General features: G+C 44.4%; 1 protein-coding gene across 2 annotated transcripts in view; it reads left to right on the top strand.

The window, feature by feature from the left end:
• The window catches only part of prkcab (protein kinase C, alpha, b), a 171,625-nt gene extending 157,676 nt beyond the window's left edge, over positions 1–13,949 (top strand). For both annotated transcript variants that reach the window (XM_066704258.1, XM_066704257.1), the window contains 2 exons: positions 1,214–1,354; positions 8,940–13,949. In XM_066704258.1, the coding sequence (XP_066560355.1) occupies positions 1,214–1,354; positions 8,940–9,104 (306 nt within the window). In that variant the 3' untranslated portion in view covers positions 9,105–13,949. The remainder of the gene's footprint in view (positions 1–1,213; positions 1,355–8,939) is intronic.
• The last annotated feature ends 8,859 nt before the right edge of the window (positions 13,950–22,808 follow it).

Below are 22,808 nucleotides of genomic sequence, written 5' to 3'. Positions count from 1 at the left end.
TGGAGCGTAATTGCTTTTTGACCTGCGCATGAATAAGTAATGGTCTTGCTGGAAACTACAGGCAGCTACATTGGATTTGCTCCTGATTAACATTTTCTGTCAGTCTTTTGTGTGTGTGTGGATATCTTATCACACGCAAATGGCAGCTGCTCTGAAGTAGAAGAAACTAATACATGATGCAGATTTATCACTGAACATTGATGGAAGTAGGCCTGTATAATCTTAGATGCAGAATTGGATCAGAACCTCATTCCTGGGCTTCAGTCAAATCTGAACTAAATATTTTTATTGTGATATAGATTCACAAGTTTAAAACTTAGTAGATGTATTTTACAGAGAAGGAAAAGTGTGATACAGATGTATTTATCCTAATTATTTGAGTATACTACTTCATTGGGACACTGTTTCTTTTTCCCCCCAGTTCATATTGTATTACTAGTGAAATAGTGAATCTGATACTACTAGATTCTCTCAGAGAAGTAAACAGAGAGAGAGAGAGAGAGAGAGAGAGAGAGAGAGAGAGAGAGAGAGAGAGAGAGAGAGAGAGAGAGAAGCTCTGTGTTCAGATAAATCTCTCCTAAAATCAAAAGGAAAGTAGTCTGCTTGACTCCCTGCAAACCCACGCCAGGAGTCAGGAAATCTGAGTCACATTATTATTATTATTATTCCAGGCTGTCAATCATTAGCCCCTCCCACAGCTTCTGCGCTAAACAGGCAACACTGCTGCCAGTGATCCTAACCATACACAGTAGGCTACTTGTGCTTTTGGTGTTTTACTCTATATTGCCCACAACTATTGGTTGATTGTTGATGCAGCAGGAACAATAACCCCTGTATTTAAGCCAACAAGTATAAAAAGCACATATACCTAGTTATATACCTGGCTAGAGTGTTTACTGTTTGAGTCAGATTGTATATCTAATGTGCCAGGCTACACACGCTTTCTGTGGACATCTATGATTTGATTTCGATTTGGGCACTTTTTTTGTGTCATATAAATACCTGTTTTATTATCATTATTGTGCACTCAACCCGGAGTCTGGTGACCACACATCCCACAACCATCACCCCCTAGTATTGATCCCGCTTGCGCCCTGCTAAACTCACAGTTCAAGTGGCCGCACTCCCCTCGACCTGGGAGAGAGCCTGCTGTGCCCGTCCACCCTGAGTCTCCGTATCTAACCATCCTGCCTGGGTTTCTGTCCCCCAATAGCTGATGACCAAGCACCCCTCGAAGCGGCTGGGCTGTGGGCCGGAGGGCGAGCGTGACATCAAGGAGCATGCCTTCTTCCGCAGGATCGACTGGCAGAGGCTGGAGAACCGCGAGATCCAGCCGCCATTCAAACCCAAAGTGGTGAGTCACCCCCACTGCCAGCAGACCATGGTCTCGGTCACAGGATCCAAGTCTGAACCTTCTACCTCTCTCCCCTACTTTGTCTCATCCTTCCTCTCCTCCTGATGCTGGGTATCTGTCCTGATTCTGGTCTGTCCACCGGTCGTACATTACATTTTATTCCATGACATGTTATAGTATTGCTTTGTTCACGTTGTATCACAGTACATGTTAAGGCCGGCCTGGTACACCTGCTTTACAAGACGTGTGCTGGCATTGACGTGGCCTTCAGACCGCAGCACGGTCCCAGGGAACCCTCGCCTCGTGCAGAAGCAATATCACACCGTCTGTTGCGCCGCCAGATTGACGGACCCCTCTAGGCTGAGGTGGTGATGACAGTCCCACGGTGTTGCACCTGTAGTGTAAGACCACTGCGGTCACCTCACCTTTCCAGATCACACTCTCCAGCTGCCCCCCCGGGTGTGCGAGTGGCAAGACCTGGAATTGGGCATGTTGTCCCCACAGGGCAGTGCTGACACTGCTGTCACTCATCACAGTAGGGACCAGTCTATTTCTACATGCTGTGTGTTTTTTTGACTGATTTACGTTTTACGTAGTGTTTTTGATTTATTTTGTTCTTTTGTTTGTTTGCTCGAAATGTACTTGTTTTTTCCTTCTTGCAGCACCTACAGTACCTGGACTCACACTTGTACATTTGTCTGTGTGTTGATCATTTCTGAAACTTTTCCGAAAATTCTGGTGTTTTTATATGATGTGATTCAGAAAAATGCACGGCTTCCATCTAAATAAATATTTTTTTCGGTTTGCTTTATAACATTATTTATTACTAATTGTGGCCAGCAGGTAAAACATTAGCATGGTACCAAGGTTATAGTGTAGTGATAATTGTAAATTAAAAAGCATTAATTTAATTCAAAGCTATACGAATACGAAAGCTTTCACGAATCAGTGAAAGTAAACGTTGGGACGTGTGCCTTCTCAAAACATTGCAACTTCACCGGAGAACTTTTCTCCTTTACCTACAAGAAAGAGAAAGTGGTGGCATTGTATTCAGGACTTTAGGAGACCTGACAGAATCTCATTTCAGTATGATGAAGAATTGAAAAGCTTGGTATTTAAGGGTAATAAATGCATTGGGAGGGTAATGAAGTATTTTGCCGCCATTTTCTAATCCTACTCCAGGTTGGTTCCAGGTGAGCTCATATTTCAGAGCATTTCAGTCAGCCCTGAAATCAGGGAGGCTGGGATTATGTTGGACTCCGGAGCGGCCCGGTTCACCACGCCCGAGGCTCATTAATCGCTCGCTCTCCGGAACGGACAGCCACAACGTGTTTCTCAGCTCCTGTACGTGGCGCAAATGCTGCCAATTAGCACTCTCATTAATATACATGGAGGCTTCCTTCACCCGTTAACAATTGTCCCCCAGCGCATGGTAAAATAATGATGGAAACAGCTTCGTGTTGGTGTAGATAACATGCAACAATCTCACCTGCCGCAGCCTGTGGCGCAGCGAGCAACTGCCGCTCTCCGCTTACACGTGAGCCGTGTCTTTAAGTAGGTCATACGTGTAGTATGTGCGGCACTGCTCGTCGGCGGGTCACGCAGTCACTGCTCTCTGACCACAGGACGCCCGAGCGAACCGCCACTCTGTTTGATTCGGCCACACAGCTGTCTTTGTGTGCTAAAAAGAGGAAGGGGCTGTGTAAGACACGCGTGGGCCTGTGTTAGGGAATGGGGGAACATGTAATTGCTGTGTTCTGTACAGTTGAAATTATTTGCTTACAACTGTGGACAACGTGTGTTTATATATATGTGAATAATCATTAGTGACTCAAATTTCTATCTGCTTCTGCTTGGATGTCGATGGGGATTAGTTATAATTACTTTTAATTATTTTTATTAGGCCGCAGTTAGAAGTGTCACCGTCATGTCGGCACTGCTCTCCCTGAAAGCCCGTCCACACCCCTCCGTTTACACCGTCTCCGTTAAATTAATCATCCATTCGGGGAGCCCGTTCTGCACATTAAAACCCACTTTAGTCAGATGACAGCTATGAAATTGCAATCAGTGTGAGAGTGTAGGTAGCACGGTCTGTGCAGCAGCAAATTGCCAGCTTAGGATTGTGGGGAGTGAATACTGAGCACTAACACTACACAGGACTAAACTGAAATTAGCCTGGATTTGATCATGCTTGTTAAAAATGCATCGTGGCGTTCTTTAGGCTGGGACAGTGCATTCAGTGTGACCCCCTTCAGAGAAAGTGTTATCTGTGACCTCAACCACTTGACAGGGGACATGGTTGTAAAGGACTGGGCTCTGGAGAAAGGGAGGTGGAGATGTACTCATTTCATAAATCATGCTAAATTATTCAGCGCTGTTGCTATATCTGTCCCGTAATCCGGGCTTAGAAAGTGCCGAGTTCTTGTAGGAATCAATTATGCACACAATGGCACAGACACACGGCAGCAAAGTCAACGATATGCGAGGAATCGGACACAGCTGACTTATGTTTATTGTATTTATTTGGTGTTCAAATAGAATATGTCCCAAAAATAGAGAACCGACTTTTGTCAGACACGATGAACGCCCCCCGACCCCAGTCCCCTGGTGACACTGGAGCGGTGACACTTCAAGATGGGCCTGAGAAAAACAGCTGAAGGGGGAGCATAGTTTTCTCGTGGTGTCATTCTTTGAAAAAACAACCTGTAATTCCTCATATGGGGCACCGAAAAACAGCTCAGATAAAGTGCATCCTTACTCTTACTCCTGCAATGGTTTATTTTCACTCTTTTGATTGCCTGAGTGTTATTCGGCTGCAGTGTGTGTTTTTTTTTTTTACTGTCCTGGAGGTGTGTGTGTGTCCTCAGAGTATGTCCCCTCTGTCCTCTGCAGCTGCACAGCCCAGTGCCCTGTCTTTCCAGCGGGAGCCGCAGTGCTTTCCCAGGGGAGCCGGGTGTCTCTGTGGATCAATGTGCATGTGCAAATGTGTCAGCCTGGATTTTCCCAGAACGCACCACTTTGGCTACGGGTCAGTCGACCACATGTGTGTTGATCCAGCAACCTCCTTTGATAATAACTTTCGGCTTGAAAGGGTTAAACGAAGCCGTGTACCTAACGTTTAATAACAGCGTGTGTAGGGGGTATTTATTTGTGTGTCTTTTTTTAGTTCTACTTGTGCTTTTTTCCTTTCTTTTTAAAGAGCAGTGTAATTAACTTGAGTCACGGTAGTATTTTCTATGTGTGTATTAATTGCACTTTAATATGTAGGCATTAATCACTTTTACATTGATCTGGAATCACTGAGCCGAGCAAACGAGATGTTTATTCCCATTCTCCCTGTTAGAGAGAGAGGGAGTGGGAGAAATGGAGAGAGATACTTATCCTTGTTTCACAGCTTCCCTGTGGTACAGTATTGTAAACTGTAAAACAAATAATTTATAGAGAGAGTAAGAAAAAAGAGGCAGCTAATATAACTGTCACTCTTCCCTTGAGCCACATCCGACACATTGCACATCCATCAGAGCTATGTGCGGTTTGGACTGTTCCCCCCAGATGCCCCCTCAGAGACGGGGAGTGACTGGGGCTGCAGCACGGAGTAGTTTTCATCATCCTCTCTCTCTCTCCCTCTCTCTCCACTCTCTCTATCTATCTATTTTATCTGTCTGGCTCATTGATTGCCAAGTAGTGGCTGTTGAGACGCTGTGTTGTCCCAACACCATTTTCCCTCGATGCATCACTGAGAAATGAAGTCGGATAAACTCAGCCCCTCCTGCAGCCGAGCAAGATCAGGCTGAACTATGGTCGTTTGGTTCCTGTGATGCATTTCAAAGCAGTTAAAATACTCCTCCCTTCACAAAAATCACAGGCCTGCCAGCTGATTGTGTTTACATGCTTAAAACGAATGTGTAGTGAAAATTTAGTCAGTTTAGGTCAGCCGTGCATCTCAGCACTGTTTTATACGTGTGTGTCCGTGTGTCCATACAGTCATTCTGACATTATCCTTCGGCACTCATCTATATACAAAAAGGATGGAAAAAGACCCCTCCACACACACATAACTGGTTTCTATTTTTACAGCAGCCTCTGTCATCACTTTATCAGATCTGACCCAGCAATGAAAGACAGGCCCTCCCCGTGCCTCTCTGTACCGGAGTGTGTCAGAGACTCAGATGAAAGACTCGGCCCGGTTTGTGTTGTTCCTGTGAACCTCCCAGCACCCCGACATTCGGCACACTTCCCCAGGCAGCGTGGGGTGTTGAAAGACAGCACTCCAGGGCTTTCCCCTCTCGTTGCTGTGAAGCAGACCGTTTCCCAGCGAGACTCGGGCTGATAGGGTCCCCCCTGCACTCACGCCATCCTGTGGATGGGCCACTGTTTCTCGGGCCCCCGCCGAGCCTTCAGAAGCCCCTCTCTGAAGGGGGCCTGAGAAACAGTGGCCCATCCACAGGATGGCGTGAGTGCGGGGAGAACGCACATGCAGCCAAATGTGGGAACAACACGGGTCTCCATGAATGGATTTCCAGACTCTGGCTCTGAAAAGATTAGCTAATTTTTGCCCCCACTCACTCGTGCGCGTCGCTTCTATGAGCCGTGACAAATTAGCGGTTTCCTCGGCTCTCATCTGCATCCACCTGTCCTGATGGGCTCGCCACGTTCGCTCCTCCGGTCAGTTCCACGGGTTAATTTATTTGCCTTTTTGTTCATAGTTGAATGCTGCCCCTGTGGTAATTTCCCTTCCCAGCCACGCCAGATCTGTGGGCTGTGCAGCGGAGATTTAAATGTCAGAAAGGCATTGAGCTAAACAACACAATAAAAATGTTATTTCAAAGTGCAACCTGTACGCTCTTATGAAGAAGGCACACTGTGGCCGAAGGACTTGTGTATTGATGGACAGGAAGTGGGCTCGTTGGAGAGCAAAGTTATTGATTTCTTAATTACTGTTGAACTGCCATGGATTGAAAGTCTTGCTGCCATACAGTCTGTTCTAGGGCGGTCTGACCTTTTCTTCAGAGCGACCCCCGTTTCAAACACAGGCAACGGTTGTTTTAACCAGTTTGTACTTTAAAGGTGAAAGGCAAAAAAGCAACACCCTGCCAAGTAGCTCTGCGACCCCATTTACTATCGTAGCCACACAGTGTTGAGAACCGTTGGTCTGTTTGGACGTACACATCGAGATTTCTGCTTCCGTGGTTACGTTCAGGTGACCAGGCCTGCAATTAAGACCAATACAATCACCCGACTACACATACAGCCTGCAAAAGTACGATTAGGACTGTGTACTGTATCTAAGCCAAATATACATAAATTCAAGTTGTGATTCCACGGCAAATTGGAAAATGATTTGTTCCCTGGTGGGCGATGACAGTGTGCATCACAGAGACTAACCAGAGAGGAACTCTTTATTTTTCCGTACATGAAGGCATTTCTGTATGATGGCCCCTGGAGAACAATATCCGAGCATTTCTTATAATTAATTGTACTGCAGCGCAGTATACAATCGATTCTCCACTGTGCTGCGAAGCAATTCTTATCATCTGTTTATTCATTGATTCATCTGTTTGTTCGTGCCTGGCTCACCGCCTTCAACCTGCACGCCTCGTCCTCCCCCCCCCCCCCCACAGGCCTCCGAGAGCCATTCGTCATCTCGCTGATTCTCAGGGCATAAAAATCCATCAGCTCTTCATTGCGGCTGCTCCCTGGGGATGTCCTGGAGGATTACACAGACCCAGACTGGAGACTGGGGCTCGGCACTTCTGCAGATGGTTGAATTTCAGTTGTTAACCCCTTTACCTGTCTCGGTCCAGGTTAAAAGTGTGGTTCTAATGTGGATTAAATTAAATGTTTAATTGGTTTGTAGTCATGTCCCTAAAGAAGAACAGCTGCAGGGTTCTGTTGGGTTCTAAGTAGCGTTCTGCCTTGTGTATCCATTTTTATGCATCTTCTTATGAACCCCATCCTTACGATTAACCACAGCCACGCATGCCAACTATCTCTCTGGCTTTTGCAGAATATTAAATCCTCCAGCTGCAAGAGCCGTGGGGGAAATTGAAATCAAAAGGTTTTATAATTTAGGCTTGAAAGCACACATGTAGCACAGAGCCCCTGCCAGATCCGTCTCACATAACACAGACAGACGGGGAGTAATTGTCTGCTTTGCTTATTTTTATCAGTGTTCAAAACATGGGCCATAATGACTTCATCCAGGTGTATTTTATGTAGAGCGTGAAATCTGATGACCTTATTGTCAATTCTTACATGATTGTGGTGGGAATAGAGGGCCAGATTAACTAAGAAATGTAGAGAGAAGCAAGTGGAAGTGTCTTAGCAGTGGATCAAAATGGGCTGAGGATGATGATGATATACAGATGGGTGACAAATTAAAGGAAAAAGCAACACAAAGTGTCTCAGTAAGGTGTTGGGCCAACACGAGCCCCAGAACAGCTTCAATGCTCTTGGCACAGATTCTACGAGTCTCTGGACTCTACTGGAGGGATGAACACCATTCTTCCAAAAGATACTACATCATTTGGGGTTTTGATGATGGTGGTGGAGAGCGCTGTCTAACACATCGGTCCAGAATCTCTCATAGGTGTTCAGTTGGGGTGAGATCTCGTGACTGCAAAGGCCATAGCATCACATAATTTTCATACTCATCACACCATTCAGTGAGCCCCCGTGCCCTGTGGATGGGGGCATTGTCATCCTGGAAGAGACCACTCCCATCAGGATAGAAATGTTTCACCATAGGCTAAAGGTGATCACTCAGAATCACTTTGTAATGATTTGCAGTGACCCTTCCCTCTAAGGGCACAAGTTGACCCAAACAATGCCAGGAAAATGCCCCCACAGCATTACAGAGCTTCCGGACCCCCTCACTGTAGGGGTCAAGCAGTCAAGCCTGTACCATTATCGCCACCATGCACTCGCCCACTTGTCGAGAATATTGTGAAGGATGACTCATCTGACCATATAACTGTTTTCCACATCTGTGGGGATGCCCTATGATGCCCCAATAATGACCCCTCTTTAAAAGTCTCTTAGATCCTTTCCTCTTGGCATCTTGATCCAAAATCGTGGTCAGCTGGGCATTTGTATACATGCCACAGAGCATGATAGGATGTTAATTGCTTAATTTTATCATGCAGTACACCTGTTTGGAGGCATCTGCATTCGTTATATTCCTCCACTCATTTATTCCGGTTTTTCCATAAATTTGTCACCCGTCTGTATATACTGTGTGTATTTAAAGTTTTAAATGATTTTTCAAGCTGCTGGTAAATCAGACAACTTGAAATGTTAATTATAGCATCCTTACAGGTTTCCTTACAGGAACTGTCACCACGGCAGGAAGTGCTACATTCCTTCCAGAGGATAATGAAGCCGTCTGTGTTCAATGCAGGCGGCCGTGGAAACCTTTGGATTAAAGTGGGGCGCTGTGACAGGGGTCCGCTTTGTTTAAAATGCAAATGATTTCTTTGTCGCTGAATTCTTTTTTATTCCTGGCGTCGGAGGTTTGGGATGAAAAAGAAAAAAAAGGATAAATAATTGAATCTCTCTCTTGTCTCTTCTCCTCCTCACCTGGCAGGGTGGCAAAGCCGCCGAAAACTTTGACAAGTTCTTCACGCGCACCCAGCCCATGCTGACGCCCCCCGACCAGCTGGTCATCGCCAACATCGACCAGGCTGAGTTCGAGGGCTTCTCCTTCGTCAACCCTCAGTTCATCTATCCTGCCATTCAGAGCGTCGTATGAAGCCGGAGCAACAGGCAGGAGCACAGAACTCACACACACACACAAACACACAGACACAGACACACACACACACACAGAGTTAACGAGAAATTGATCTCTAACACAGGAAATAAACATGACCAACTTACAAGGTTTCATACATGAGGGTGTTAATGAAAACAGCCAGATTAAAAGAAAATTATGAACTGCAGCAACAACAACAGAAACATATCAAAAGTGCATTGTGGCCAAACCTGGTTTCTAAAATGGGCATTTAAAGAAATATATACTAATAAATACTAAAACTCTGTACATGCAGTTGTTATTGATTGCGTGTCCGGACCAAACCACAGCACTTTTCCACCATGAGAGGTGAGAAGCATTTACTTGCTGTGATTGGTTCACTGCAAACAGAGAAATGTAACACAATATCCAGCTGTGGTTTGTTGTTTTGTCCAAAGGGATCTGTGCCCGGGTTGTCCCTCCTCAGCCGGGACACAGGTGTGCAATGACTGAAGGTACGCAGTGATGTCACATTGTCATATCGCAGCATGATTGGCCAGCAACTTGCCAAGCACATGTCTACAGTGGGGGGTGCTTTATTGGGCACCAGTACATGACACGATGGCCCGAGGTTTCTGGAATTGGTTTACAGTATTGCATCCTACTTTTTCCACCAAGAAAAAACAGGTTCCCAAGATTGTGAAACTTATTCTTTGTTGTCTTATTCCTGATTTTGTTTGTGTTCAAAGATCATGTGGGGAACCACAGGGAATGCGTTTGCAACTTGAGGGTGTTTCTGCTTTCTGCCTCCACCCCCCATCAGGCAGTTATATCTCACTGACCTTGCGAATCCAGTGACTCCTCTGTATTAAATGTTATGGCCTGACACAGAGAGAGGCTAATTTGATTTTTTTTTCCTGCAGCCCTTGTTTTTGTCTTTCATACTTAAGGTAGAGGGTGTCTCTTCCAGGGGGTCCGCCGTGCCATAACACAGACCACCAGCTGAGGGTGTGCCGGCTTAGTCTGTGGTCATCAAATGTCCTGTTTGCATATCAGTCATGAAACATCCTTGGTTATATATTGCAAGAAGCCTGTGACACACTATCATTGAGTTGTCATAGATCTATTGTATCATTTTGCCATATCTGTGACGAGCACGAGATTTATTTTCCGGAGGTGAATCAATGATGTGATTATCAGAGACTTGCCAGAAGTCTTCCTCCCGCTGCTCCGGGGAGATTTGCGTCCATCCTCGACACATCGCACGGTGCTTTGTTATTCATAAGGGAAGCCACCGCTATTGCAGAGAGCGATGTTGCCACAGGAGCTAAAAGACTCGGAGATTATCAGGAAACGATTAACAATTGAAAAGGTGGGCTGCAGTATTGTAACATTAAAACACATTTTGTGAGTTTTAGCTCTTAAAGGTTGTTTCAAAGGTACACGTGCGTGATGTGAAGACCTTCGCTGGCATTTTATTTATCACACTATCAAACGGCACCTTCACCTCGCTTGTGCCAAAACAAAACCATCAACGCAAAATCCCAGAGCACATCCAACGAGGGGGATAGGTGATGATGGAAAGATCTTAATTGGTGTCTGCATTGTGCAATTTATTTTGCATGTGTCTGTTGATCTTAGCATAAAAATAACACAATCCTGACAGTGTAAAACCGAGTATTATAATAATCACAGATGTGCTATAATTGTGGAGGTCCTATATAAGTTAGATCTTAAACATGAGCTTTTTAAAGATATATATTTAGAAAGTCACCCCTTTATCAGAACTGTTTACTGTAACAGGATACAGTGTATTTACCATTTTGTATATATTAAAGAAATAATCATAGTTTCAGAGAGTATGGCAACAGTTTTTATACCAAGAACTAAATATGCTTTGATTACATTAGTCAGCTGATAATTTGTAAAGAAAAAACGAAAAGAAAAACATGTGGAGTCGTCTCTGTATTGCACGGCTTGGGATCTTTCTGTGAGTCTTAAGTTCTCATGGACTTCTGCGAAGAATATCGTTTTATCGTGGTTCCTGTTTAGGGGGCAACTCTCGGTCCGGTGGATTCATACCTGCCTCGGGACGCCAGTGACTTAAACAGTTTTGCCTTCCTGATCTGCATGTAGATGCAAGACGCATGTGATAACCAATGTTGCATGGAGAACCGATCACAGTCTTTACAGCATGTAATTTGTGTGTCCGGAGAAGTGAGACGTTTTGTCATACGCTGTGTGTTTTTTTGTTTTCGTTTCGTCGTTCCGTTCAAGCCAACCTGTTAAAAATAGAAACAATTCAGAGATTTAATTGATATGTTCGAGGCTTGTGGGTGTTGATGATTACTGCTCTGTAAGCAAGTTCCTCCTCCTTTATTCTCTCTCCTTTTATAAATAAAACAAAAAGACCTTCAGTCATATCCCTGCCAGCCGGAAATGAATAGATCCCATTAACACCAGGGCTTACTACACAGAGACAGTGGCACTGAAGAAACCTGTGAATGCTGTTCTCACAATGAGCAGAGCTTACTCGACAAAAAACCACGAATACACTTTTTGAGTCTGAAAAATGTCGCTAGATAAAAAAACTTTCCATCTAACACTTAAAATGCCAAACTGCATGATGCCAATATCCAACATTTGATCATTTGTATTCGTCTTGGTTCATTGCTACGATTTTGTTCCCCTTCTGTGTTTGTTTCTTTGTTTTCTAATGCAAAAGTGGAAGACTCTTCATTTCACTAACCAGATTAGGGTCAATCCTACAGAAGTCGGCAGCAGTGAAGCTGTTCAAATATAATTATCATAATTGTTTTTTTTTTCATCCCATATTGATGTTTTGTACTTTGCTGGCCGCCCAGCTGCCAAGCAAATACTTTTCCAAACACCGCAGACATCTCGATGACTGCTGCGTTGAGCTCAGTCTAAGCAAGGCCTTATTCTGCCCCTTCTTGTTAAACGCACATGCTTCTATAGTGTCCATGAGACATGAGAAAGATCGTGCTCCTGTCGACGTGTTTAGGAAGTTGTACAAGAAAGGATTTTGTGTATTTTGCGATGTATGTGTCTGGACCTCAAGACCTCTAAACAAATATCCCTTACTGTAAGACCTGATCCCAGTAATGTAGTCAATGCTTCTCAAGATGCATTTATTATACCGGCTTCCTGTGTATATTCTTCGTTAGATATATAACTGTCCATTACTTTTATGAGAATTTTTATCCTGATAAAAATAGCCTGTTGAGTACTTATTTTGACAGATATATACTGTAAATATTCCTGAATTTTTGGTACATTTGAATTGGGCCGTTTGTATGTTACGCTTTGCTAAATGCCGTATCCGTCTGAGACGCTGCAGACAGCACTTTTACTCTGTAGAGAAACCTAAAGTAGGAGAGAGGATGCTTTTGTATTTCATAATAAGAGTTTAGTCCCCTAGCTGTACAGGCCATTATAATATTTGTACTTGGAGGATATGGCACAGATGATGTAATTGTTGCTTTCTCTTGGTTTGTTAGTTTTCTTTTTGTTCTTGTTTTGGACACATGTTTTGCGACCCATAGACCGCGCTTCATTTAAAATCCTTTCTATAAAAAATGAATAACTTCATTGATATTTTGTAAGCCTTTTGTCAGACAGGGACCAGACTGAAGTTTCTTATGTTGACCCTTTCGAAAATCACACTGTCAAATATTTCGTGGTACTGTGTGCCAAACTTACTCTCAGACTCCACTCTCATGGTCACCAAGCTTCTTAACAAGTAAGACAACTGCGCATTATTTTGATCATTAAAATGTGTGTTAGGAGGGATAAAAAAAGAATAATAAACCTTAATCCTTTAATAATCGGGGGAATAACGAAGCATAACCTTTCATTATCAATGACATTGTAACCGAAACGTATCTCTTTCAGAAGGTAATGCACTTACGGGCAATTTTGTATTTAAAACGTTTTTAAAAAGCAATTATGCACAAGTCAAACGTGAATGGATTTCTGTACGCTGCACTCTGTGGATCCCTAGGCATTCAGATAGAGGAACCAACCTGAGATGTCCATGTGTCACGAGAATGTCTCTTATTGAAGACGTTGTGTTCTGTAGGATGGGTTGTCCTCTGGCCCTGTTATTGCGCAGACCTCTGAGACGCTGCCGTTTTGCTTTATTATCCTCAAGCAACACGAGAAACAACTTTTGAGAGATTATGATTGTGTCCTGCAGTCGCCATCCTCTGAGAACTGCATGTGGACATTCATTTCCATTTTTAATTGATCTTATTGGCCTGAACATTTATACGACTAAGAAATTTGTATTGGCCTGTAATTTTATCATATATATATATATATATTTTTTTTATTATAATAAGATGTATTCCACCTCTCTGGCGTCCAGTCCTACTGCTACAGCCCAGCATCAGGGGAATACTGCGTACATCTCTGAACAATGCTTCTGGCAGAAAAAAAAAAAAATATATATATATATCTCAGATCTGTTTGCAGAAGTAGGTCTAGTGCTTCTGGTCGGCTGCCCTTGTTATTTTGGCGTCAGACAGACGGGTTCTGGAGTCGCAGCCCAGGAATTAGGTGGTGGTTTAAAGTAATTGGGGACAGATGTCAGCCTTGTTCTGCAGTCTGCACTTAATGACATGGTTGTACTTTCCTTACTCCTTACTGTATATTATTATGATTATGATTTGATTGTTTGTTTGTTATGATGATTGTTATTATCGCCTGATGGCTATCTTTTATTTTCCTTACATTTTCTTAACTTGTTTTTTTCTCGTTTTTGTTTTGCATGTTCTGCTTTGTTCCCTGTTAATTGTAGTCTGAAGGCTAATGTGTACAAATAAAAGGTATGACAATTAACATGTCTTCGGGCTGCTTCTCATTCTCAGTCTCTGTGTTGGGGTGTGATTTGTAACGACAGCGTTTGGCGTAGAGGAGGTTGGCACTGCTGCTTCCAGTTGTCAGATCTGTAATTAGACACACACACACGCACACACACACAACCATCCCAGAATTATCAGATAGAAGAAGGGTAACAGTTTTATGAATACACTCTATACAAGAGCCCAGGCAAAATATAGCAGCATGTGTAGAGGGTTGAGCAGCAGTACAGCTGGAGATAACTTTAAAGTTGAAGACATTTCTAAGCAGCTTAGAATATTTCATCTCTGAGGGCTTCGCTAGGGCAGCGCATTTGCTTTTTCTGTGGCAATAACTCCAGTAGGCTGAGATTTAGTCTAAAGACTATAGTCTCACATTACCTTATCCCAGAACTCCCACAATCCCGAGTGACCAAGACACCTTCGAAGTCGGAGCCACTAAGAACAGTCAAGCGTCACTCGGTCGGATTGCGGTGAGATGAAGCTGTGAGGTCTCCTACGTGCCGCCTGCCCAGACGCCTCCCGGAGAGCCGACACCGTGTCCTTCTGCGCAATCAACATGCTTTGGGAAAGGTTGCATATCTAAACCATGGAGACGTTAACCGTAGCTAGCTACTGCATTGGGGTTATTTACAACATAAAATCCACCCATTTAACATGAGGAGCATGTATCTGTATGTTTATATATATATGTGTGTATGTATGTATGCATGTCTCACTGTTCTACTCCAGAAGGCCTCTGGGCCACCATACTCTTAATACCCGTCGTTTGCCTAATGTGACTGCAGACAATTATTCCTGCAGCAAATTGATGCAATTGCATCCTTTTCTAGCCTGATCCTTTTCCTCCTTGAGATGATGTTCAATCTATTTTCATTTCCTTGACACCAGAGACAAGTTTCAGCCGATTGTTTTGCTTATTATAGTTGCGTGACAAATCCACCACACCATTGGAATCAGACTGGGTTTTACAACAGAAGAGATGAATCAAACGTTTGATCTTGCTTTTTTTATTGTTGTTGGTCTTTTTCAATCTCTTTCACTTTTGAAAAACGTTCTTCATTTCAAGCGTCATCCAAACGATTGCAGCACGTTGAGTAGAAACGGTTCTTGAATACTGTGATCTGTGCAGCTCTATTTGACAATATTCAACCCCTTGAATATTTGTTATGAGACATCAGTGATTAACGATATCCTGTCGGAGTTTCCTGAACATTAATTCAGCCCACAGAACCGTGATTGCAGTTGACTGACCTGAGGTTAAGATGAGTAAACGGGGCTGACACTGCATTGGTTTCCATCGTGTTCTTCTACAAACATGTTCCTCTCGATGCTTTGTATCAGAAGCTGTTGTTGATGCAGCGCGGCGTGCGTTAAAGGAAGCCGCCTGCGTGGTACATCTGCTGTGTGAACACTGCCAGGGAGGATTAGCCGTCTGAGGCCTGAATCCCACCAGCAGAGTCTGTTTCTCAGAAGGCCGCCCGTCTCTCCCAGAAGCCTCCAGTGCAGAAGGGGCTCTCAGTGATGCAAGCACTCAGTGAAGCGTGAAGTAATGGCAGAGTTGCCTCCTTATCTTCCAACTACGACTGAAATGTACTGCAGGCCGGCGGCGCTGAGTGGAGAAGGCTTCACACAAGCCTGGGCGGTGTGATCAGTTTGCTGTGGAAGTCATAGAGGCCTTGTAGGGAGTCTAGAAATTCAAAAACCTCTTGCTCCCCTCTCCCTTTTTGCTTTTGGAATTTGGAAGCACTGTTTTGAATCCCATGAAAAGGTTTCTACACAGAGCCAAACCCAACAGGCTTCCTCTGACACAGCAGGAGGGTTCCCATTCCCAAGACAATCGATATGAAATAAAAATGGAAAAGTCATGATTGCATAAGCAGTCTAAATTAATCCAGGTGCACAAAATGACTTTAACGAGCCCTACAATTAGCTGAATGGCCTCTGTGTGCAATTATCATGGTTCTCATGATTTCAGAATAAAAACCCTGTCTCTGTGAGGTTCCTTGGTCAGGGTATGATCGAAGTGGTACTGATGGAAGGAGCTGACAGGCTTCTAGAAGCTGCAGTCACCATAACTGGAAGCTCAGTGCCTATCAGTCATGCATCAGTGTTGATAGAGAGCTGAGAATGTGTTTTTTGGGCCCTGCTGCTTCTCACCACATCTGAGCCTTTGAGTCACAGCTTCCGAGTCTTTTTTTTGGGGGGGACTCTGAGCACAATGATTTACAAGGTTCTGAAAGTCAGTCAGTTACATAGCTGAGTGGGCCAGAGTCTGCTTGCATCTCGTTTAGGCTGGCAAGTGCCGGTTTTCCGGGCAGTGGGTTTTCCTTCTTCTCTAGTGGAGAGTGTGGGCACATCCGCAGGGCGTTGTGTCGAGTCTCTCCCGGACACAGAAGGTACGACATGGTGGGCACTCCATTTGCTCGACCTTTACCTACACCGGGTGGATCAAAGGGATGGGGGGCGGCCCGCTGGGGTCTCACTGAGGAAGGTCTTAGATCATGGTCTTTGGGGAGGGGGGCGTGGGGCTTCTCCACTGCGCTCCCAATTTAGAAATTTCCAATTGATGTAACACGGAGGAGTGCCAGCAGCTGGCTGACAGGTCGTGCTAGTCTGCGTTTACACTTTAAACACATTGCAGTCACTTCACACACAGACACAGACAGGGCTGCTTTGACTGTTCCTGCTCACCGTACAAGAAGACATGCAGGCGTTGTCGGCAGCCTTTGGTCTATTATTAACGTATGGGGCGGATAGGAATTGCAAGAAACACTGTCAGTCTGTCTCCAGGGCCGTGTTAATTCATTGGAAATACTGATGTCTTAAAGAGGTACACACACACCAGAGGTATACCCAAGAATGCAACACTTAAGACGTGTCCTGGATACACTTGAATGGTTCAGGCTGTTTTCTCTTTCTGCTCAGGCATGGAGTCCAGAAGCTTATGATGAGTTCTGTTGTCAGTCCAGTCTAAAGTGTTCTGACACAGTCTCTTTGTAGACAAAAAAATTGTGGTATAATGCAGATGTTTTATAAAATCATTCACCATAAAACTTCTCATTCATTCTGTTCATCTCTTTAATTACCATGACCATGGCTCTGTCCTGGCTCGTCTAACAGCGGTGGGACCCACTTTAATCTACACAAATTTCAGTGTATTTGCCCTGCTAACAATATTGCCTTACTACAATGTTGAGAACATGGTCTTTTCGCTGGAACAGTGTTTTCAGATCAACATCTTTTTTTTTTGCTGTGTGTTTTTCTGGTTTTCTCTATGATTATTGCTTTCATGTGTAGTGTCACCTACTGACAGCCATTTGGGGTATTAGGTCCCAGTGTGTTGTGGCTGAATTTTTCATTTTCATTCAGAGATGAGCTTTTTAGACACCACACTGTTCGTGAAATTGAAGTCTGTCACTCTGGCTGTGTTGTTTTGGACGATGTGTGTTTGTCTCACTGATTATTGGACACTGTTCAGGGCTAAACACAACAAGATTGAGGGCACCCACAGCGTCCGGGGAATATAACACCCTTTTATTTTATTTTTCTCTTCTCAAAACAAGCACATTGGTAATTCGCTTTACCACTCCTGAGTCGGATAGATACAAAACCTTGAACGACGTAGTCTGTAGGAGAACACATAGCTAAACACGTCTGTATTTAGACGATCTTCCTCAGAAATGCACACCGAGTGCAAACTGACCTAAACAGACAAACCTAGAGGGACACATGGAGGCATAGTATAATGGGGCTTTCTCCATATAAAGTCCAACCATACAATAATAAAAATTGCCTGAAAGAGATGCATTTCATGTGTTGGGCTATTTTATAAATAATTGATGAACGGGGAAAGTAAGTTAGATGTGGAATCTTTTACGACTCAGCTGAGAGAAACGCCTTGTGAGGATTTTATTTCATTGAATTCAGTGCAGCGGTTTACACTCCAAGCTGATCAATTAGCTAATATTTCACTGAACGCAAATGTTCCATTGAAGTGTGAACATGCATCGACTGATCTGTGACCAACTGCTGGACCACCACTGGCCCTTCCTGATTGATTTGTCTGTCTGGTTTAACTGGAAAGTGTTCACAGTGGGTACAACTATGGGGCAGGACCAGCACTGGTGCATTTGCCCATCCTGGCACTGCAAAGCCGGACCTGCGCACCCTGGGTGCCACTGTCCCTGGTGCTGATAGACGTGCTGATATAAATAGACGGGTGACAAATTAAAGGAATAGCCTGAATAAATGAGTGGAGGAACATAACGAATGCAGATGCCCCCAAACAGGTGTACTGCATGATACAGTTAAGCAATTAACATCCTATCATGCTCTGTGGCATGTATACAAATGCTGAGCAAGCCCAGCTGACCTCGAGTTTGGATCAAAATGGCAAGAGGAAAGGATCTAATTGACTTTGAAAGAGGGGTCATCATAGGCACTGGTCTAGAGATGTGGAAAAAAGTGATATGATCAGATGAGTCATCTTTCACCATATTCTCCACAAGTGTGGAGACCCCATTGTGATCCCTGAGTGCATGTGTGGTGACACCAAGAGACCGGTACAGACCTGACTGCTTCATCCCTACAGTGAGGGGGTCCGGAGGCTCTGTTATGCTGTGGGGGGCATATTCTTGGCATGGTTTGGGTCCACTGGCTTTCACAGTCACCAGATCTCAACCCAATTGAACACCTATGTGAGATTTTGGACCGACGTGTTAGACAGCGCTCTCCACCACCATCATCAAAACAACAAATGAGGGAATATCTTTTGGAAGAATGGTGTTCATCCCTCCAGTAGACTCCAGAGACTCGTAGAATCTGTGCCAAGAGCATTGAAGCTGTTCTGGAGAGTCGTGGTGGCCAAAGTGTTACAGAGACACTTTTGTCGGTTTTTCCTTTGATTTGTCACCTGTATTTGTGTGTGTATATATATATTGTGGCAGAGTGAGAGACAAGGCCGGGGTCAGGGCGGGTCTTTCAGTGGAGGAGAATACAAAACCTCTCCTCCAAGACTCCAAACCACAGGAGCCAGCAGGGCTCCTGATATCCATAGCCCCGCCCACCACTTCCCCTATAAAAGGAAGGGTGTGCATTCTTGGCTGGGGGGGTAGCAAGGTGCGCAGAGAGCAGAGAGCACCGAGCAGAGAGCACCGAGCAGAGAGCACCGAGCAGAGAGCACCGAGCAGAGAGCACCGAGCAGAGAGCACCGAGCAGAGAGCACAGAGGGTGAAGTGGATAGCTGACGGATTCTCTGGCTTGAGACCCTTTATGTGGACCTGGACCATTCTCCCTCTTGAACCCCGGACTGTCTGACAACCTCCCACCGGTAACGAACTTTGATTAGGAACCCGGGCATTTACTGTTTAGTTAGTTAGTGCTCAAACGGAACTAGGTTTTGTCTTGTTAGTTTTGACACTTTGAGGGGAGCAAATAAAACAACAGCGAGCCTGTTTTGTACCCCCTGCCTGCCTCCCTACTGTGTGTTTCAAGACCAGACCCCGCCTACATACAAGCCCTTATTGTGACAGGCCCCCCAACCTGCTACAATATATATATATACACCGATCAGCTATAACATTATGACCACCTGCCTAATATTGTGTAGGTCCCCCTTTTGCCACCAAAACAGCCCTGACCCGTCGAGGCATGGACTCCACTAGACCTCTGAAGGTGTGCTGTGGTATCTGGCACCAAGACGTTAGCAGCAGATCCTTTAAGTCCTGTAAGCTGCGAGGTGGGGCCTCCATGGATCGAACTTGTTTGTCCAGCACATCCCACAGATGCTCGATTGGATTGAGATCTGGGGAATTTGGAGGCCAAGTCAACACCTTGAACTCGTGATTCATCAGACCAGGACACCTTCTTCCATTGCTCCGTGGTCCAGTTCTGATGCTCACGTGCCCATTGTAGGCACTTTCGGCAGTGGACAGGGGTCAGCATGGGCACCCTGACTGGTCTGCGGCTACGCAGCCCCATACGCAACAAACTGCGACGCACTGTGTGTTCTGACACCTTTTTGTCAGAACCAGCATTCACTTTTTCAGCAATTTGAGCTACAGTAGCTCGTCTGTTGGATCGGACCACACGGGCCAGCCTTCGCTCCCCACGTGCATCAGTGAGCCTTGGCCGCCCATGACCCTGTCGCCCGTTCACCGCTTTTCCTTCCTTGGACCACTTTTGACAGGTACTGAGCACTGCAGACCGGGAACACCCCACAAGAACTGCAGTTTTGTAGATGCGCTGACCCAGTCGTCTAGCCATCACAATGTGGCCCTTGTCAGAGTCGCTCAGATCCTTACGCTTGCCCATTTTTCCTGCTTCTAACACATCAACTTTGAGGACAAAATGTTCACTTGCTGCCTAATGTATCCCACCCACTGACAGGTGCCATGATAACGAGATTATCAGTGTTATTCACTTCACCTGTCAGTGGTCATAATGTTATGGCTGATTGGTGTGTATATATATATATATATACACTCACCTAAAGGATTATTAGGAACACCATACTAATACTGTGTTTGACCCCTTTTCGCCTTCAGAACTGCCTTAATTCTACGTGGCATTGATTCAACAAGGTGCTGAAAGCATTCTTTAGAAATGTTGGCCCATATTGATAGTATAGCATCTTGCAGTTGATGGAGATTTGTGGGATGCACATCCAGGGCACGAAGCTCCCGTTCCACCACATCCCAAAGATGCTCTATTGGGTTGAGATCTGGTGACTGTGGGGGCCAGTTTAGTACAGTGAACTCATTGTCATGTTCAAGAAACCAATTTGAAATGATTCGACCTTTGTGACATGGTGCATTATCCTGCTGGAAGTAGCCATCAGAGGATGGGTACATGGTAGTCATAAAGGGATGGACATGGTCAGAAACAATGGTCAGGTAGGCCGTGGCATTTAAACGATGCCCAATTGGCACTAAGGGGCCTAAAGTGTGCCAAGAAAACATCCCCCACACCATTACACCACCACCACCAGCCTGCACAGTGGTAACAAGGCATGATGGATCCATGTTCTCATTCTGTTTACGCCAAATTCTGACTCTACCATCTGAATGTCTCAACAGAAATCGAGACTCATCAGACCAGGCAACATTTTTCCAGTCTTCAACTGTCCAATTTTGGTGAGCTTGTGCAAATTGTAGCCTCTTTTTCCTATTTGTAGTGGAGATGAGTGGTCCCCGGTGGGGTCTTCTGCTGTTGTAGCCCATCCGCCTCAAGGTTGTACGTGTTGTGGCTTCACAAATGCTTTGCTGCATACCTCGGTTGTAACGAGTGGTTATTTCAGTCAAAGTTGCTCTTCTATCAGCTTGAATCAGTCGGCCCATTCTCCTCTGACCTCTAGCATCAACAAGGCATTTTCGCCCACAGGACTGCCGCATACTGGATGTTTTTCCCTTTTCACACCATTCTTTGTAAACCCTAGAAATGGTTTTGCGTGAAAATCTCAGTAACTGAGCAGATTGTGAAATACTCAGACCGGCCCGTCTGGCACCAACAACCATGCCACGCTCAAAATTGCATAAATCACCTTTCTTTCCCATTCAGACATTCAGTTTGGAGTTCAGGAGATTGTCTTGACCAGGACCACACCCCTAAATGCATTGAAGCAACTGCCATGTGATTGGTTGGTTAGATAATTGCATTAATGAGAAATTGAACAGGTGTTCCTAATAATCCTTGAGTGAGTGTATATATATATATATGTATATATATATATATATATATATATATATATATATATATATATATGTGTGTGTATAAACACTTTAAACCACATTACAATACACTGCACTGTATTACATCACAACTCCTTTAATATGCAAATATGAGCCCAAAAATACAATGTGGTACAGGACAGCACATTCGTGTCCTGGGATACAAAAATGGCAGGCAGGACTGAAAAGTGTCATAGGCGACCACAAGATGTCATACAGCAACAAATAGATCATACACGCTCAAAAATACACATATATATTATAGCATATATTAGATTGCAGGACCACCACAATGTGTATTGTGTCAGTATGGAGTATGATCGATGCTATGAACAGTAATACATTGAATCTATCCCCAGTGTATAATGTGTCTGTGAGCGATTCGATTAATCGCATCGGGAATCCCCTGGACACTCTGCATGTTATTCCAGATGCGATTAATCGAGCTATACCATACCGGCTTGCATTTCATTACACGCATTTGACTGTAACCTCGGGGTGGTTCAAGAGATTGCTTCACAACCTCCTCTTCAGTTCCCCTTTAAGTTTCGCATGCGACTGAGCCGGCTTTATTTTCCAACTGTTGACCAAACGCCCATTCCTGCAGCGCAAAAAGGAGACCTACTAAAAAACGGGGAAAAGCAGAATTACTCGTCTCAGAGGTGTACCCATCAGCATCAAAGTACATCACACAAAGCTTTAGATTAAATTATGCATCATCAAACCACGCAATTCGCCAGATGCTTGTAAATAATTTATTTACCAACCATATGTCGTTCCTTCAGGATTACAGCGGTATTATTTTTAGTGAAAACTTCGAGAGTTTCACTAATTTAACCAATTATACAAATTAAGATGAAAATTATACCGTCAAAATGTATGTTATACATTTGATATAAAACTGAAAACAACACGCTAAAAACACTATTTTGTGGTAAAATCATGAAGGCCAACACCATATGTGTGTGTATGTGCGTACTCCTGGTGATGTGATTTCTGTAGGTGATGTATTTGGAGCAGTCCTGTTGGTATCGGAAGGCAATGGACAGACTGGCATGATCTGTCTATAGAGCCAGGCACAGATCAGGGCTGGGGTGTACAGGCACAGG

The sequence above is a fragment of the Amia ocellicauda genome, chromosome 5 (assembly GCF_036373705.1).
Source record: "Amia ocellicauda isolate fAmiCal2 chromosome 5, fAmiCal2.hap1, whole genome shotgun sequence".
Classification (NCBI taxonomy): Eukaryota; Metazoa; Chordata; class Actinopteri; order Amiiformes; family Amiidae; genus Amia; species Amia ocellicauda.
Note: the sequence above shows the minus strand (reverse complement) of the source record. Positions and strands in the feature narration are given on the sequence as shown.